The following is a 19,545-nucleotide window of genomic DNA, read 5'->3' as shown; positions in this document are numbered from 1 at the left end:
CTGGTGCTCGTATAGGATCTTACATGTGACAAGACAAACTGCCACACGACAAGAGACAGGACAATTTATACAAGGGGTGAGTGGGAACAGGTGGAAACAATCAGGGGCGAGGCAGACGCTGATGATGGAGGGACATCACACCAGGACAGGAAGTAAAGGGATCTGGGTTGAGAAACAAGAGGTAGGTACAAAATAAAACAGGAAGTGACAAGACAACATGAACAACTCAACAAATTTGACGAGACATGACAAAGACAGCAGAGCTGGTGGCTGTCCTGATGAGTGGATCTCACTAATGCAGCCTGAGAAAACTTTTATTTTCTGTGCACATGACTGGAAGTTTGGAGTTAACATATTATTCATGGTGGGATGTCACAGTACCCTCGATACCAACTCAATACCACAGTAAAACAAACACTAACCCCATGAAGTCAACTTCCTTTATTACTTCACACTTCTGTCAGGAAGTGAAGCAGTTCAGCGTTCATCTCACATCTGTTTTATATTGAAAACATCTTCAAACATCTGGATTTATTCAAGTTTCTCACAAAAAACTACATTTTACAAGATTACATTTGAACACATCATGAGATTAGATTCAACTTTGTTGTCATTGTGCCGAGTACAGGTACAAGCCATCATAACGTTATAATTTACCTTCAACTCATTTTTACTGAATTAAGCTTGAATGCACCTTAATACGGCTGCTAACTGCTAACTGCTAACAGCTAACTGCTAACTGCTAACTGCTAACAGCTAACAGCTAACTGCTAACAGCTAACTGCTAACTGCTAACAGCTAACAGCTAACTGCTAACAGCTAACTGCTAACAGCTAACAGCTAACTAGCTCTCCTTCAGATTTCAACACACAGATTTGCGGGACACACGGTCAGACTCATGCGCCCCCCCCCCCCCCCCCGGTAGTCACGGCACTTATGGTACCCGCAGTTTTGTAGAAAAGAGTTATTGTCACATTTTTGGAATTTTGTCATCGACCTGGTCCCAGAGTCTCGGTTCTCGTGACGTCTCTCATTCACACCAGGTATGATGCAGAAATGGAGTCTGCAGTGCGTTCACTGTGTGCGCTTCTGCACTGAGACACAATTAAAGAGTTCTAACGAAAACTAACAGAGCTTTAACTTGTTCAGTTTCTGTCCACATCTCAGTGATAACCAGAGAGCTGCTTCTGATGAAACACAGGCGTAACAGACACACACACACACACACACACACACACACACACACACACACACACACACACACACACACACTGATCTAAAGGAGAATCTAGGGCAGAGCTCCACCGTGTCAAACAGGATCTATGGTAAACCTACAGACTTAATAATTTCTTTCAGCACAAGAACTATTCATCCCACAGAGGAATCACTGCAGTTCATGCAGAGAGATTCACAGCCCCCCCCCCCCCCCCTGCAGACTTACAGCTAACAGTGGATTCACAGTTCATTCATCACGGCTGGGTGCTGAGTGCAGCAGGAAGATGCTTCACATAATCAGTCATGATCAACATCTAAACAGCTGATGTTAGTGATTAAAGCGACTCCTCCGGACGTTCAGCGTTGGTTGTCGGCCCCTGTGGACAAAGGCAGAAGTGTTTCCACAAGCACCTCGTGTCATAACCATCTTCATCTGGTCTGCGTGCATTCGTTTTGGATGCGAGTGAAAGAAAGATGCTAATTATTTTTTTAATGATATAGCCAACGTCTCGCTGCGGCAGAAGAGCTGACAGCTAGCGGTAAGCGACCTGAGACGGCACCCACCTGTCACTCAAAGCGGCCAGGCCCCTAATAATGCGTAATTATAAGCCTTAATATAACTCAAACGGGTGAGTTGTTGATAAACTTGTACACTTCTCAACATGTTTATTTCTGCCATAACGTTGGTCCTTTACACGAGGGGCTTCGGAGATTGACTCTTTTGTGGAGCCTCAAGTGGTCGTTAGAGGAGCTGCAGTTTCTGGCTCTTCCGTCTTCACTGCTCTTCCTCGGAGGTTCATATATTTATGTAAAATATATTTTATGAATAGACATATTACTCTTTGCTGATCCTGCCCCAGTGTCAGCCATAATCACACAATATACTCACGACTCGCTGCCAAACGTCGGCTCTTCCGGCCCGCGTGCCATAAATCGTTTTGTCTGTTGTTGCAGAGAATCTGACCTGAGGACAGGCATTCAGAATAACTTCATATCGATCTAAATAAATAAAATATAATCAATACATGTCGGTCATAAAGAGGCATCAGGATTAAAGTGATGAGTTTCATAACCTCTAAGAACTTTAGCAACTTGTTTCATCATAAACAACGACCTGAGCTCGTGCGCAGTATTTAATAGATTTATGTCTTTATTTCTGTGTATTTCTCCCAATTCATGCTAATGTTTTTATTAATCTGAAACGACATAATGTCATTATGAGACACCGTCTTTGTAATTACTCCTGCCATCAGTTTTTGGGCGTTGTCACGTCAACACAGTGAATTTCATAATTTCTTCAGTTTAACCTTGTGACATTGATTAAAACAGCATCAGTTAGTTCATTAACTTTTTCATTTTACAGTAGGCTGCCGTCAGCTGTAATGAATAGAACGTGTCACATTAGTTTGCATTATTCAATTACATCGCCCGAGCCGCTAACTGCGACAGCCCCAACGCTGCAGTTTGTCCTGCAGCAGGAAGTCTGTTTCCTCGGGGCGGAGGCAGCAGGAACCTGAACAGGGAACACACATTATCACACTGTGGCCTGTGCAAAAGTGCAGGACGGCTCGCTGCAGTATTTATGTCTCTGTTAGCTTTACTGTGGCAACAGCAGGCTCTGCTGTCTCTGTGGGGCCTCACTGTTAGTGTGTACACAGCAGCTGGCAGCAGCTTCTCACACACTATATTTACACACACTGTTCTGGACAGGAAGGAAATGAGACATGAGCATCAAAAATATTTTCTTACTTCATATCCATATCATTTAAACATTTTAATGTACATTTGTTTGCATTATCTTCAAGACCCGAGAGTTGTTTTTAATCTGTCTCATAGCCCGTGAAGGAGACGTAGTCACTGACGACACCAATCGTTTGTAGGCTACTGCTTTGAAGCCTCGTGTTTGGCGTTTTGGTTTCATGGATTTTGTCCGCCGCCATCTTAGATTTTGTCCGCCGCCATCTTGGATTTCATCCGCCGTCATCTTGGATTTTGTCCGTCGCCATTTTGGTTTTGGTTTTTGTCCGTCGCCATCTTAAATTTTGTCCACCGCCATCTTGGATTTTGTCCATCGCCATCTTGAATTTTGTCCGCCGCCATCTTGGATTTTTTCCGCCGCCATCTTGGTTTTTGTCCGTTGCCATCTTGAATTTTGTCCGTCGCCATCTTGGATTTTGTCCGCCGCCATCTTGGATTTTGTCCGTCGCCATCTTGGTTTTTGTCCGCTGCCATCTTGGTTTTTGTCCGTTGCCATCTTGAATTTTGTCCGCCGCCATCTTGGATTTTGTCCGTCACCATCTTGGTTTTTGTCCATCGTCATCTTGGTTTTTGTCCGTCAACGTCTTAGATTTCATGATTTAAAAGAGTTTTTGAGGATACTGAAACATCAGAACATTGTTTCTCAAACAACTTTCTTGGTTTTTCAAACATCACCGGTTAATTATCTTTACGTTCACGTCAGAAATATCGTTGTTTCTAATGATTCGTAATAGTTACCAAACGTTGTAGTTTCTTTTTTTATTCTGATGTCTGCTGTGGATGTGGTGATGTCCGGTCACATGACCTCCTCAGGAAGGTGTCCGTGAACCAATCAGGAGCGAGACTTTTGACTTGTATTTAATATAACCGGTGATAGCGACAGGAAGTTAAGACACTAAAGGTTCAATAAAGGGTTTTTACTCTGGGAAACATTTTAGATTTTGTGTAATTTACAGGGATTTTTAAATCCTTCTTACAGCAGTATTTTCTCCAGAGTGCACACGTACAGCATCACGGTGTAACAACACAGAAACAAAAAGAAACAGAATAGAGCGAGAACAGGATTAGTAAATGTGTCTCCGTGTTTCTGCTCTATCTCTTTCTCACAGTCCCTCCTCTTCCATTCATCTCTCCTCTCTGCTGCCTGAGCGTCTATTGTTGCCGTGTCTGAAAGCAACATCAAATACAAACACAATGACAGAGGATGTATCTGTCAGGATCAGGATTCCTCAGGCCAGTAATTACTTCCAGCTCCTCGTCCTCTCTCTGTGGACAAACAGGCAGACAGAGTATGATGCACGGGGCTCGGACGGACAAAGGTTTCCCATGAATAAAATAGTTCTTACTGTTCTGCAGTCATTTACACATGCAGGTTATGCATATCTTCCATAACAACCATATCCTCATTTTAAACCCCATAAAGACTGGAGTTATTCATGTTGAGGTGATTTTAAAGTTTGTAAGCGAAGCGAAGCGTATTTTAGACTCCTAAACAGTTCAATATCAGTGCCACAGACCCGATCATCTCTCTTCACAGCCAGGACATTTAGTTTACAACAAAATATCATCTGGATCGGTTCGCAGCTGAGTGTGCAGTGGTTGGGATGAGGATCAGCACCTCAAAATTGGAGGCCCTGTCTTTCAGCAGGAAACCGGTGGATTGTCTACTCCGGGTAGGGAATGAGCCATTACCCCAAGTGAAGGAGTTCAAGTACCTCGGGGTCTTGTTTGGCCGGAGAATCAGAGCAGCGTGGGGGTACTGCAGTACCGCACCGTTGTGATGAAAAGAGAGCTGAGCCAGAAGGCAAAGCTCTCGATCTGCCGGTCGATCTTCGTTCCTACCCTCACCTATGGTCATGAAGGCTGGGTCATGACCGAAAGAACGAGATCACGGGTACAAGCGGCTGAAATGGGTTTTCTCAGACGGGTGGCGTCTCCCTTAGAGATAGGGTGAGAAGCTCAGCCATCAGGAGAGACTCGGAGTAGAGCCGCTGCTCCTTTACGTTGAAAGGAGCCAGTTGAGGTGGTTCATCATCTAGTAAGGATGCCACCTGGGCGCCTCCCTAGGGAGGTGTTCCAGGCACGTCCAGCTGGGAGGAGACCCCGGGGAAGACCCAGGACTCGGTGGAGAGATTATATCTCCTCACAGGGAACGCCTCGGGATCCCCCAGTCGGAGCTGGAGGATGTGGCCCGGAGAAGGGAAGATTGGGTTCCTTACTGGAGCTGCTGCCCCCGCGACCCGACCCGGATCAGATGTAGACGATGGATGGACAAAACATCAGTTTATAAACTCTTCATGTGTAACTAAAGCTAGAGATAAATGTATAAAGTGAAAAGTAAAGTACCTACATTTGTGTTTAAGTACAACACTTGAGTAAATGTACTTACAAACAGTATATTTCACACATGTCACATTTCTGTTTTGGTTCTTTTTAAAGCTTCATATTTTGAAAGATGAAGAAACTAAATTTGCTCAGCAGCCAAGAAAATCACTTGCTCTACATATGTACATATGTGTGTGTGTGTGTGTGTGTGTGTGTGTGTGTGTGTGTGTGTGTGTGTGTGTGTGTGTGTGTGTGTGTGTGTGTGTTGCTGCTCTATAAATAATGTGAGGAGGCAGAGGAGCAGCCCTTCCCCATTAGAGCCACATCTCTGATGGAGCCGGTGACAGCGGCTGTAATTAGCTTCGGCTCTTTGTGTTCTCTTTGTCGGCTGCGGTGTCGAGACGCTCCTTCATCTCCCCGCCGCTGTCACGTCTCGTCACCGACGCCTGCTTGTCACTTCACCTGGCAGCCATTACTGTGAGAAATCTCTAGTGTGAAATCGTATGTAGGCTGCTTGTGGGTGACAGCTGTGGTTAAATGACGGCATCAAATGGAGCGTCCAAAATGTGTTTTTCAGAATGGTTTTATGTAAAGACTGAGCTGTGGGTAGAAACACAGTCTCAACGTGAGTGTTTCCTACGTTGGACCAGAAGTGTGGTCTTTGCCTGAGAGAAGCCTCTGAGTCTCTGAGTCTGTATTGATCAGCAGTGAAGTATTCTTCTACATGAGATGTCCTGTGTCGTTAAGAGCACAGTTATAAGTCTCTGATGGCTTTCAGTCTTGAGTCCAGCTGAGCACTAAACTCTTTGTGTCTCCGGCTCGTTGGACTGAAGACTGTGGACGACAGACGAAAACTAATAGTTCCTGATACGTTCAGTGTCAGTATAAAGTATAAAATATAAAGTATAAAATATAAAGTATAAAATATAAAATATAAAATATAAAATATAAAGTATAAAGTATAAAATATAAAGTATAAAATATAAAGTATAAAATATAAAATATAAAATATAAAATATAAAGTATAAAGTATAAATATAAAGTATAAAATATAAAGTATAAAATATAAAGTATAAAATATAAAATATAAAATATAAAGTATAAAGTATAAAATATAAAGTATAAAATATAAAGTATAAAATATAAAATATAAAATATAAAGTATAAAGTATAAAGTATAAAATATAAAGTATAAAATATAAAGTATAAAATATAAAGTATAATATAAAATATAAAATATAAAGTATAAAGTATAAAATATAAAGTATAAAATATAAAGTATAAAATATAAAATATAAAATATAAAATATAAAGTATAAAGTATAAAATATAAAGTATAAAATATAGTAAGTATAAGTAATCACGATGATGATAATGACTCATTGTGGTTTGTTGAGCAATAAATTCATAAAAGTCATTTTCATCATAAAAACAACAGAATAACAAAATGCTGCACAACAGTTGCTTAGCAACCTGTGCCTGGTCAGCGTTTGAAGCAGGAAGTCAACGCACACAGACCCCCCCCCCCCCACACACACAAACACCCCCCACATACACACACACACAGACCCCGACACACACACACACACAGACCCCCCCCCCCATACACACACACAGATCCCCCCCTGCACATACACACACACACAGACCCCCCCCACACATACACACATACACAGACCCCCCCACACACACACACACACACAGACCCCCCCACACATACACACACACAGACCCCGACACACACACACACACACACAGATCCCCCCCCATACACACACACAGACCCCCCCCCCACACACACACACACACACACATACACTTTATAATTTCTGAAAAGTAGAAGCAAAAAGAGAAAAGCATATTAAAGGGAAGAACACAAAGATGCAAAGCGACCACTGATACAATAAAGAGGAACAACAAGCGCATCAAAAAGATGCAAAACAACCAAAAGATCAAAATGTTCTGAGACATGAAGAACGAGCTCAGACAGACACTGACACCCTGAGGCTGCCGCTGCACACTGCACCTGATCCTGCATCAGTTCTACACCCTCAGTTCTACTCCATCAGTCCTGCACCCTCAGTTCTACTCCATCAGTCCTGCACCCTCAGTTCTACTCCATCAGTCCTGCACCCTCAGTTCTACTCCATCAGTCCTGCACCCTCAGTTCTACTCCATCAGTTCTGCAAACTCAGTTCTACTCCATCAGTCCTGCACCCTCAGTTCTACTCCATCAGTTCTGCACCCTCAGTTCTACTCCATCAGTCCTGCACCCTCAGTTCTACTCCATCAGTTCTGCACCCTCAGTTCTACTCCATCAGTCCTGCACCCTCAGTTCTACTCCATCAGTCCTGCACCCTCAGTTCTACTCCATCAGTTCTGCACCAGTCCTGCACCCTTAGTTCTACTCCATCAGTTCTGCACCCTCAGTTCTACTCCATCAGTCCTGCACCCTCAGTTCTACTCCATCAGTCCTGCACCCTCAGTTCTACTCCATCAGTCCTGCACCCTCAGTTCTACTCCATCAGTTCTGCACCCTCAGTTCTACTCCATCAGTCCTGCACCCTCAGTCCTACTCCATCAGTCCTGCACCCTCAGTTCTACTCCATCAGTCCTGCACCCTCAGTTCTGCTAGCAGTAGCACCTGACTCTGATGTTAGCTAACAGTAGCATCTGACTCTGATGTTTGCTAGCAGTAGCACCTGACTCTGATGTTAGCTAGCAGTAGCACCTGACTCTGATGTTAGCTAACAGTAGCATCTGACTCTGATGTTTGCTAGCAGTAGCACCTGACTCTGATTTTTGCTAGCAGTAGCACCTGACTCTGATGTTAGCTAGCAGTAGCACCTGACTCTGATGTTAGCTAGCAGTAGCACCTGACTCTGATGTTAGCTAGCAGTAGCACCTGACTCTGATGTTAGCTAGCAGTAGCACCTGACTCTGATGTTAGCTAGCAGTAGCACCTGACTCTGATGTTTGCTAGCAGTAGCACCTGACTGTGATGTTTGCTAGCAGTAGCACCTGACTCTGATGTTTGCTAGCAGTAGCAGGTGTCTTCTCACTGTGGTTTTATGTCACATCAGCAAGACTAAATATGTTACACATACATTACATACATTAACTGGACTGTGGAAAGTCAGGACGCATAATAAAAGTGTCTGTAAACATTATATTGGCGACATACAGAGACAACAACAGGCACGCGCCAAATGCATGCGCTCAACCTAGTTTGCGAGGAATTGCGCAATCCGAGGGGAGGCTCAGCTCGTCACTGCCTCAGCTCTCCTGTAGAGATTCCTTCAGCGATTTTGACAATAAAAATGATCAAAATTATTGGAATCACACAGAAAATGTAGTTATAGCACAGACCAGTGGACAAATATACATTTATATTTTTATTGTTTTTTTACTTATACCTTCCCCTGACCCCACGTCCCTGTACTACATACATTATGACCTACTGTACTGCAACATTTTCATGATTTTTCCTTACGATAAATGACATGATGTGTTTTATGATATACTATCTATACTATAAAGAGTATTAGGCTATGTAGAGTATATACAGATACTCAGAGTGCAGAGAACTTGTTGAGCTCCATATGATAAAACATGAATATGAAGTTACACTTTCCAATAAACTAGAAGAAACAACAGACACAAAGAAGGAGTGCTGAGACGCCGTGTAGTGCTGATAATCATGCTTTATTAAATCAATAATTGGAGAAAAACTCAAGGAGGCTGCGAAAATAGTCAACGCTACAACTCTCACTTTAATCAAACCAAAGTGCGGGGCGACACACGAGACTCTCTCCGTCCTCGTCGAGCGCAGCGCCGGTTGTTTTCCGGCTGCGCTCCGTCTGCTCGGCACCACCCGGCTTGACTGACAGGTGAACTCCTAAAAACTAACACACAAACACGCTGCAGACCTCCGAGAGACAGCTCCGCCTCTGCAAACGAGCGCAGCGTGGACTCTTGTTGCCCGTGATGGCCAGATGATGGTAGACTGAGGAGCCCGAGCGAGCGGTCGGTTGCCAGAAGCGGAGCACAAAACAAAAAGAAACACTTGAGCTCAGGGAGTGCAGGCCGCTCGCACTGTGAGCATGTCACCGAAATGGCGGTATGACATAATCCGACAGAGCGCGAGGTCCAGTCGTCCTGCTTACATGAGGGTTTATGCAAACAGCACTCAGGATCTCGCCCTCTTGTTACGATGCAACAGCAGCGCAGTCATAGTTGTCTCTGATTGAGGTAACGTCAACAGGGAGCCTCTCTACCTGTTGAGGCAATCTTAAGACTTCAACTTATCGTTGAGGCGCAAAGTTTAGTTTCTCAGTTTAACAGGGTATTCGTTCCTAGTGAAACTTTCTCCAGTTAAACCACATTTAGTTTCATTTTGTTTCAGTTACTATTATTGTCATAAATAACAATGCATACATTTCCCATAACCGTTCAATTCGGCTATATACATTATGTACATGTCACAGAAGAATGGATTAAAAATCCTAAGTCATAGTTATCCAATATGGCACATTTTATAACAACGTTAGACTTGAGTCTAGTTTGGCATAAATTAATGTCAAGATTGGTACAAAAATAGTTCATATTTACAAGAACAGAAATCCAGATCTTTATCAAGTAGATTATTTCGCTCAATTAATAAATAAAAAGGCATGGAAGTAGGGAAGAGGGGAAGATTGGATATTAGTTTTTTTCTTTTTACACTGATCGAATGCTAATGTGAACAGTTGCTGTGTCGGACCCCAGCTCGTTGGACAGTTTCAGGGTGTAGGTCCCTGCGTCCTCCTCTTTCACCCCGGTGATGATGAGCGTGGTCAGGTCCTCCGTCGTGTCGATGTGGAAGCGTCCGCCGGCGGTCACCTCGATGGTTCTGCCACTGCGGGACCACTGGATGAGTTTGGCTTCGCCAGAAAAGGCGCAGGTGACGGTCAGGACTTTTCCCGGCTCGATGCTGATGTCCTCCGGCAGAGCCTCGATCCTGGGAGCAGAACCTGGAACCACAGCACATGTGCATCGGTCAGTTTTTTAAGGCTCTAAAAATGGTTTTCATGCACGGGTCAATTTTTTGATTTTGGGCTATTCATCTTCCAGAACGTCTTCAGTCAGACGAATGTAAAGAAAACATCAGAATCCCCATCCAGAGTTTCTGTTTCTAACTTTGTGTGTGTAGATTTAAACTCACAACAGTGACATTACATAATGCCTCATTTACATATTTAAACATGAACACTTGTAATATAAAAAGTACTTGTGTTAATGTGAGTAATGAAGTGGGGAAGCTTCATGCTGATATCTATTAGTTAAAATGTTTACCCAGTCTCACGTCTCTTAAAATATCACAAACTCCAAGAACGTTTTCACAGATTTCATCATCAGTCTTACCGATTGCTCTGAATGTGGATCCCTCCAAGAGACTGCTGCTGGAGCTCATGGCGTACGTCTCAGATGTCAAGGAGGACATGCTGGACATGGACATGGTCTCAAACTTCATCTCAGCCGCCATGCTGCTCATGGAGCTGGACTCCATCATGGACGACATCATGGCCTGCTGGGCGGAGGAAGAGAAAGAGGACGAGGACGACTCCTGCATCGCGTGCATTTCTTTCTTCATCATCATGGATGAGCTCATGGATGACGACGACTCTTTGTGACTCATCGCCATTGATCCTGATCCTGGGTAGAGATGGAAATGGTTAGGATGTAAATCTTATTATATTATATTAATTACTCACCTCGTGTTACTTAGAATTTCTGAAGAAAACTTAGTTTTTTTAGCATGCTTCCACGATAAACAGAAAATCCAAAAATGGAGAAAAGTCTTGACCGCGTTTAATTGTAAGGTTTCAGTGAACAACCCTGTGTTTGTGAAGTGGTGAGCATCGACTGGATAAATTTATTATTCTGCACGAGTTGTGTGAGTTTGTAAACGGATGTTTTCATAGTTCTGCTGTTGTTAAACATGGACCCCAATTAATTCAATTAATCTTTTCTGTGTTTTTGGATTTTTTGTTCTCCGTGGAGGCATGAGAGAAAAACAAAGTTTTCTTCAAGTTTTCTAATACAGAAATGGTCATTTTGGGTTAAAGTATTTCTATTTCAGGATGTCTTTTAATTTGCATGAAATTGGACTAAAGCTGATATTTGAGGCCCGAGCTCACCTTTAAGTGCCAGGTGCTGCTCGTGGTAGGCTGAGATCTTCATGCGTATGGACTGGAACACCTGTCCGGTGAAGGAGAAGGATGATTTGGATACTCCTCCCTCTGATATCATCTCACAGGTGTACTCTCCCTGATCACTGTCGGCCAAATCATGGATAAGAAGGCTGCAGGAGCCCTCGGAGAAATGCATCTCAAAGTGGCTGCTCTGTGAAAGCCTCCTCCCGCTGACATACCACACCACCTCCTTGACACTGCTCTCGCAGACACAGGACATCCTCACTGAGCCCTCGCTGGCCTCAGCTGTTAGCTGACTCAAGACCTTGGGAGGCTTCAGGATTGGGGATTTGACGGTGGGTGGAGACACAACCCTCTTGGGGGACATGATGGGAGGAGGAGACTTCATCCGAGGAGGTGATTTGATTCCCTCGGGCTCAGGGGACTTCAAGGCCCTTGGTGATTTGATTCCTGCAGGTTCTGGGGACTTGATGCCTTTTGGTGTTTTGATTCCTGCGGGTTCAGGAGATTTGATACCTCTTGGTGATTTGATTCCCTCGGGCTCAGGGGACTTCAAGGCCCTTGGTGATTTGATTCCTGCAGGTTCTGGAGATTTGACACCTAGAGGTGATTTTACTTCGGGTTCAGGTGACTTCACTCTCTCTGGAGTCTTGATTAATGTTGGTGACTTGAGTCTGGGTTCAGGAGATTTTATACCTCGTGGTGACTTAACTCCCTCAGGTTCGGGAGATTTGACACTTCGTGTGGGTGACTTCAGCCTTGGAGAGGGAGACGTTACACTTGGTTCAGGAGACTTCACACTTGGTGTGGGTGACTTCACCCTTGGAGAGGGAGACGTCACGCTTGGTTCAGGAGACTTCACACTCGGTGTTGGTGACTTCACGCTCGGAGCAGGAGACGTTACACTTGGTTCGGGAGACTTCACACTCGGCATTGGTGACTTCACGCTCGGAGCAGGAGACGTTACACTTGGTTCGGGAGACTTCACACTCGGTGTTGGTGACTTCACGCTCGGAGCAGGAGACGTTACACTTGGTTCGGGAGACTTCACACTCGGCGTTGGTGACTTCACGCTCGGAGCAGGAGATTTAATTGAAGGCTCAGGGGACTTGATGCTGGGGACGGGGGAAGTTATAGAGGGAGCAGGAGATGTGACTGAAGGCTCTGGTGACTTTACACTGGGAGTGGGCGACTTTACAGATGGCTCAGGGGATTTGACAGACTTGACCTCCTCTTTGGGAGCTGGTCTGCGGATGGTCAAGGTGAAGTGAGCCTCCTGCCTGCCGGCTGAGTTCTCGACCACCACTGTGTAACTTCCCTCATCGGAGGTTGTCACAGAGGAGATCTCGAAGCTGGACTTGTACTGAGTGGTAGTGACCAGGATGTGGTGAGATGAGACGATGGTTCTGCTCTCGTGCATCCACGTTACAGTTGGTGCAGGCTCCCCATCGATATCACAGGTGAATCTGGCTGACTCTCCCTCTGCAACGGTCACAGACTGGGGCTTGGTGAGGATACTGGCGGGAAGAGAAGGCGCCACCTTGTGGACAGCAACTTCCCCAGCAGAAGATGACTTCGCCTTAGCTTCAGACGTGGTGCGCTTTCCAGTCAGAGAAAACTTTTCAGACGAGTAGGAGGAATCAGATGACAGGTATTCAGCAGCAGCAAACTTGATAGATGAATCATACCTCTCAGCAGAGGAGTACCTCTCAGCAGAGGAGTACCTCTCAGCAGAGGAGTACCTCTCAGAGGATGCAGCATATCTTTCACGTGTGACAACATCATGTGTCTCCGTTAGCTTAGATTTGCTCTCTTCTGACGCAAAGTGGCTTTCGGAAGCATAGCCAGCTTTGAAGTGGGTGGTGTGATAGTGGTCAATTTTAGTGACTTCAGGGACATATCCTTTGGGAACATCCTCATCCCTGCGGCGAGAGGCGAAGGTGGTGTAGCCGCCACCTGACACATCAAGGGTGGCATAGTCGGAAGCTTCTCCCTTGGAGTTGGAGCATTCACAGCGGTATGTGCCACTGTCCTCTTCCTGGCAGTCCAGAATAGTGATGGACAATACACCACTCATGTTGGTGAAGATGTATTTCTCACTGCTTTCAGAGATTGCATTTCCATTGTGTAACCACTTGACGTCGGCCTCTGGCTTGGTTTGGATGTTCAGGGTGAACTTGGTGTCGTTGCCAATTGGTATGCGATGAGAACGCATCCTAACAGTCACGCGGGGAGCATGGTCCAGACTGAAAGGTGTCTGGCTGACCACCTGATATTTCCTCTCGGACTTCAGAGCAGCCTTTCTGGCCTCGTAGCGAGACATGATGTCAAAGCGGGCGGACCTCTCAAACCTGGAGGAGGAGCGGGATGACCTCTCAACGGACCTGATGGGGCTGGGAGAGCGGGGACGGGTCCTCTCAGGGGTGGGGGACCTCCTCATCACAATCTCACCCTCTACTTCCACAGGAGGCTTGACACGCGATGGTCTGATCAGCTCTGAGACTGGGCGCATGAGCTCAATGTACGTGGGAGACAGCGATCGTCTCCTCCTCATAAACTGAGAAACAGTGCGCTTCTTCTTTGTCTCAGTAACCTCAACAGCCTCATGTCTGACCGCATGCCTCCTCTCTTCAAGTTCTATTGCACGCCGCTCAATGCGGACAGGGCTGCCGGAAGGAGAGGCAGAAAAGCCGAGCTCGAGTTCATCCTCCAGCATCGTTTTCTCCTCCTCTGTTCTCCTCATGGAAAGGTAGTCATCCACAGGCATCAGCAGTTCCTCATCACTAAGGTCTCCCAGAGATCTCCTTCTGGATCTGAAGGAGACCTCGGATTCAGGAGAAGGTGAACGGCGGCCGGGCCTTACAGTCTCCAAGTCATCCAGACTGAGTTTTGGTATACGCCATCTTGGCCTGTACTGGTCGGTAATTCTAGGGAGAGGCATGACATAGAACTGCTCCCACCTGGACAGGCGAATACGCCTCTGCCTCTTCTGCACAATCCTCTCCATCCTCGCTGGAACCACATACTGGTCTCTCAGCTTTCTGTACCATTTCATGTCAGAAAGAGGCACAAACTGCTTTATGGCTTTGTCCTCATCCAGATCTCTGGGATGATGAACCACAGGCTCAGGAATCTCATAAGGCATGAAGATCGTCCTCTCCTCCTCCAGCTTTTTAGTCTGGGACTTCTCCACTGTGATGTCGAATTCGCCCTCAACGTTCTTGGTGCTCACTGCAGGCTTGTACATCTCTGCAGCAAATTTGAGTGCGTCCTGGGCTGTGGGGTTGAGAGCTACAAGCTCCTCAGTGGCAACAATTTTCAGAGCCATCTTGTTAGTTTTTTCAATTTGTTTCTGTACGTGTCTGTATTTCTCTTCCTCACTCTTGTACTCTCTCCTGGTGTAGGTAAGGCGGTCCACCTTCAGGGTGGCCTGGCAGCTTGCAGAGCCAGCACAGTTGGTTGCAGTAACCTTGTACACACCGGAGTCCTCGAGCAGAGTATCTCTGACATGCAAGACATGGTAGTCAACGTCCTCCTCTATGACAACAACCTTGTGACCAAACTGTAGTGAATGACCGTCCTTCTGCCATTTCAGAGTAGGAGTTGGGATTCCTGAGACTCTGAGCTCGAAGCGGACACTATGTCCCTCCACACAATCAACATTAGCCAGCAGACGTTTGAACATAGGCCTCATAGTTTCCTCCGTTACAGGATGAGGTGTAACAGTGAGACGGGCCTTGCAGCTGTCTTCTCCAAACTTGTTGTGGGCCATGACGGTGTATTCTGCATCATCGCTTATATCCAGATTGTGGATCCTCAGCTGGTACAGACCCTTATCACTGGTGAACGTGTACTTTCTGTCATCTTCACCTGGCTGGATTCTCTCTCCATTCTTAAGCCATGCTACATGAGGCTCCGGGTGCACGGTGATAGTGACACCGAAGCGCACATCTTCGCCAATGTAGGCAGAGCGATTGTAGAGAGGCAAAGTGAACTCTGGTGGTCTCTGCAGGAGTTTAGTCTTGTCAACTCTCCTCCTCAGTTTCTTGATAGAGCGGCTGATGTAGTGCTCTCTGATGCTCCTCACTGTCTCCACAAAGAGCTCTCCATAAGCACTGTCCTCTCCTTCATCGCTCACCACCTTGCATCTGTACACACCATCATCACACTCTTCGATGTCCTTGACATAGATGCTGGCGAAACCATTACTGTAAGTAATTTCATACTTGTTGCTTGCATGTAGCTGACGGTTACCAAAGTACCAAGACACCTGAGTACTCTTGTCATAGTTGACGATGCTACAAGTAAATCTGACATGGCCACCTTCCTCAGCTGAGCCATGCATGACTGGTCCAGTGCGGAGGCCATGGTACTCGGTTCCAATCTTCACTTTACCCACAGCCCATCCTCTCTGGTTCTTGAAGGCACCACCATAGGCCACACGAGCTGCTGATACAATGGTATCTGTCCTCTTTACCAGGGACTGGTAGTACCTTCTGTGTTTCAATGTCCTAATGATCTTGTTGCTGACATTCTCAATCTTCATCTTGAGCCAAGGGTGCTCCACAGCCTCGTGGGCTGTCATACGGAGCTTCCTGTCTTTGACTAGAAGTCTGTCCACAAAGTCCATAGCCTCCATGCTGATGTCCTTGAATGATTCACTGTCAAAGATGTACTCACAGTTTGAGATGTTCTCAATCATCTTTGTAGTTGACTCGGCCCCAAATGGATTAAGGCCACTAAGCAAAACATAGGCCAATACACCAACAGACCACATATCAGTGGCTGTTGTGACCAGGTCGTGACGGTGGATCTCAGGGGCACAATACTCTGGAGCTGTGAACAGCATCCTGATATTTTCTCCTGGCACCAGCAGCCTTGCCTGGCCCATCTCAATAATCTTTATGGTGGTGCTTCTCCTTGTGGCATAGACAATGTTGTCTGGGCGTATATCAAAGTGGCCAAAGTTGTTGCTATGCAAGAACTTGAGGGTAGAGCAGACTTGTCTCAGGTAGCGGACAATCTCCTGCTCTGTCAGCTCAAAGTTGCTGGTGCCAAGGCGCTCAAAGATGTCAACTCCAGAAATGAATTCAAAGATGAGGATGATCTCCTCCATGCTTTCAAAGTATTCATGTAGGTAGATGACATTCTTGTGCCTTGCTACGTTGAGGGCTTCAATTTCTCTGAGAACCAACTCACGGTCAGTTCCTTTGACCTTGATAAACTTGGCCATGAAGGTCTTCTTTGTGGCAATCTCTGTGCAGCGGTGGACCACTCCAAATTGGCAGCGAGCAAGTTCCTCAGAGATGACGTACTTGGAGGACAGCTCCTTCACCTTGTAGAACAGAGCCTCCTCCTTGGTGATCTCTCTGGCTTCATCCACTTCCTCATCGTAGTTCCTAATCACAGACTTGTCTTCCTTTGTGGTGATGGGCTCCGTTGGCTGACAAGGAGAGCTCAGGCCAAACTGGTTTTCGGCGATGACTCTGAACTGGTACTTGGTCTTTCCAAATATGTTGATTATGTTGATGCTGCAGTCCGCGGTCTGTCCAGCACGGATCCACCTGTCATTAGTGGTGGGACACTTCTCCACAATGTAGCCAATGATGTCGCTTCCACCATCATTTGCAGGTGGCTCCCAGGTCAAGGTGATGGAGTCCCGAGAAATTTCGCTGACAACCAGTCCCTTTGGTGGTTCAGGTATGTCAGCAACATTCACCTCAATGGTTTGTTTGTCTGTTCCGAACCTGTTCTTTGCGGTAATAACATAATATCCAGTATCCTTCCTCTCCATTCCTTTCTGGAACACCAGGGAGGTGAAAGACCTGGTGGTGATGACTTGGTGATACGGAGAGTTGGACAGGATCTCCTGACCCTTCTGCCAAGTGATTGCTGGCTCAGGTTTGCCAGAGATGGGGATCTTGACGGTGATGTGATCGCCACAGGCAGCATTGACTGCTCCCATTCCCTGGAGTTCCTTGGGAAGGTGGATCTTAGCAGGAACTGGAATTAAAATGATAAATATTATTTAAGGAATTGAAACTCGCACTTAATGGATTCGAGAAAACATGAACAATAATTAATTTTGCAATACCAAAATGATATCATTACCTTCAACCTCCAGGTTGGCTGTTGTAGAGATGGATCCCGAGGAGTTGGTTGCTCTGACTTGGTAAACTGTGGCATCGGTCTCATTAGCAGCAGCAATCACTAGCTGGTAGTAGCCTCCCTTGAACTCCTGGGCTTTGATTTTGGTTCCATCTGCCTCGATCTCCTTTCCACTGCGGTACCACTTCAGCAAAGGTTTGGGATATCCCACCACCTTGTCATAGGAAAAATAACTATGTTTAATAATTACAGTCTGATTTGACTTATGTGAGTGTATTCTTTGAATTTGAAACAGTAACCGTATGTTGTTATTCAACGTTTCTAAGGCTATTACCAAGATGCTGCTCAAATGGTCCCGCAAATGTGGATCGTGAAACTTAGTCTACATGATTATTTATTCACACACACACTAAGGAGATTGATTGAAAGCACTATTCATTATTTTCAAAATGTTATTGTAACAATGGGCTATATATCATGATTTATTGGTAGAAACCAAGCAATTCTATGTAAAAATCTGACATTCAGCACCCAGAATCCTTTGTTTCATAACCACATTTTACTGTCACTGCGACGAATACTACGACTACTCGGCTTCACCACCTAATCTAGACCCTCGTAACTGTTGACACAGCATGTGAACTCTTCAAAGCAAATGCAATGTAGTGTAAATAAAGTACCTTGGTGACAAAGGTGGCATTGGAGTGGTACTTGACGGTCATGTCCCTGATCTCCTCCCTGAACGCTGGAGCACGAGGAGACTGATCGGACTTGGGGATGATCGGCGCTGAGATCTCACTCCAGTCGCTCTCGCCGCCCACGTTCTGACACTTGACACGGAACTCGTACTCGAAGCCCTCGATCAAGGCTTTGACCTCGTAGCTGGTCTCCACTATCTTCTTGCTGGTTACTGACATCCACTTGTTCTGCTTCTTCTCACGTTTCTCCAGGTAGTAGCAGGAGATTTTAGCTCCACCATCGCTGCTTGGAGGCTTCCAGCAGACGACGCAGGAGTCATTGCCAGAGCTCATGATGAAGGGCTGTTGTGGGATGCCAGGTTTTTCTGAGAAATAAACAGGGAAAGTTACCGTAGTGCTCCACGTTATGTGTAAAGTTAGTCTCTGCAATATTAGCCACAGAAGCCAAAACTGGCAAACGGAATATGTATGGACTTACCAAATGGACTCTTAACGATGACCACCGATGGGATCTCCAGAGACTCACTGACTCCGTATTGGTTCTGGGCAGAGACTCTAAAGTAGTAGCCGGCGTTTTCTATTAGGTTGGGGACACGGCAGGTGGTGCCAGAAATGGAGGAGAACACCAGGTTCCACTGCTCGCCTTCTTTGGCCTCACGTTTCTCCACAATGTAGTTGGTGATCATAGCGCCTCCGTCATCCTTGGGAGCCTTCCAGCTGATGACCATTGAGCTCTTCAGCAGGGCTTCAACAACAAGAGGGCCCTCGGGGATGCATGGTTTATCTGGGGAAAAAAAACAAAAAATGTAAAGATATTTTACACGCCTTTACTTATGACACGTCAAATCATATCTAAATTGCAAACTGGACAGTAAATAGTTATTGTGCCGGAGTAAATTCTTGTTGGACACAGACAGTCTCTGCTGTTAAGAAAATACAAAAAATACCAGTGCATCTTTTGTCCTTATGTTGCAAGTTTATGGACCAATATCCAAATTGGCTAAGGAATTAACCTTTTTTCTAATGTTCATTATTAATATGATCTGCGTGACGTTAATGTGAGAGAATAGAAAATATACGTTACGAATTGTTTTCAGATTTTAAAATCCTACTTCCCATGTCTAAGCATTTTTAAGACTTTTGAAGGATTATTTTTAGATAAATTAATTCAATGCCTTGTAAGATTTCCACGGGAACCCTGATACAGTACATGCACAGACTTCCTACAACCAAATTATACTAATTGA

At 45.5% G+C, this 19,545-nt stretch overlaps 1 protein-coding gene across 1 annotated transcript in view; it reads right to left on the bottom strand.

Annotated features, from left to right (window-relative positions):
* Positions 1-8,984: 8,984 nt before the first annotated feature.
* The window catches only part of ttn.2 (titin, tandem duplicate 2), a 282,695-nt gene continuing 272,134 nt past the window's right edge, over positions 8,985-19,545 (bottom strand). The window contains 6 exon segments of the mRNA XM_029427369.1: positions 8,985-10,310; positions 10,702-10,992; positions 11,478-17,495; positions 17,604-17,814; positions 18,281-18,663; positions 18,777-19,082. Coding sequence (XP_029283229.1) covers positions 10,018-10,310; positions 10,702-10,992; positions 11,478-17,495; positions 17,604-17,814; positions 18,281-18,663; positions 18,777-19,082 — 7,502 coding nt within the window. The 3' untranslated portion in view covers positions 8,985-10,017.

This window comes from Cottoperca gobio, unplaced genomic scaffold, assembly GCF_900634415.1.
Source record: "Cottoperca gobio unplaced genomic scaffold, fCotGob3.1 fCotGob3_315arrow_ctg1, whole genome shotgun sequence".
Lineage (NCBI taxonomy): Eukaryota > Metazoa > Chordata > Actinopteri > Perciformes > Bovichtidae > Cottoperca > Cottoperca gobio.
Note: the sequence above shows the minus strand (reverse complement) of the source record. Positions and strands in the feature narration are given on the sequence as shown.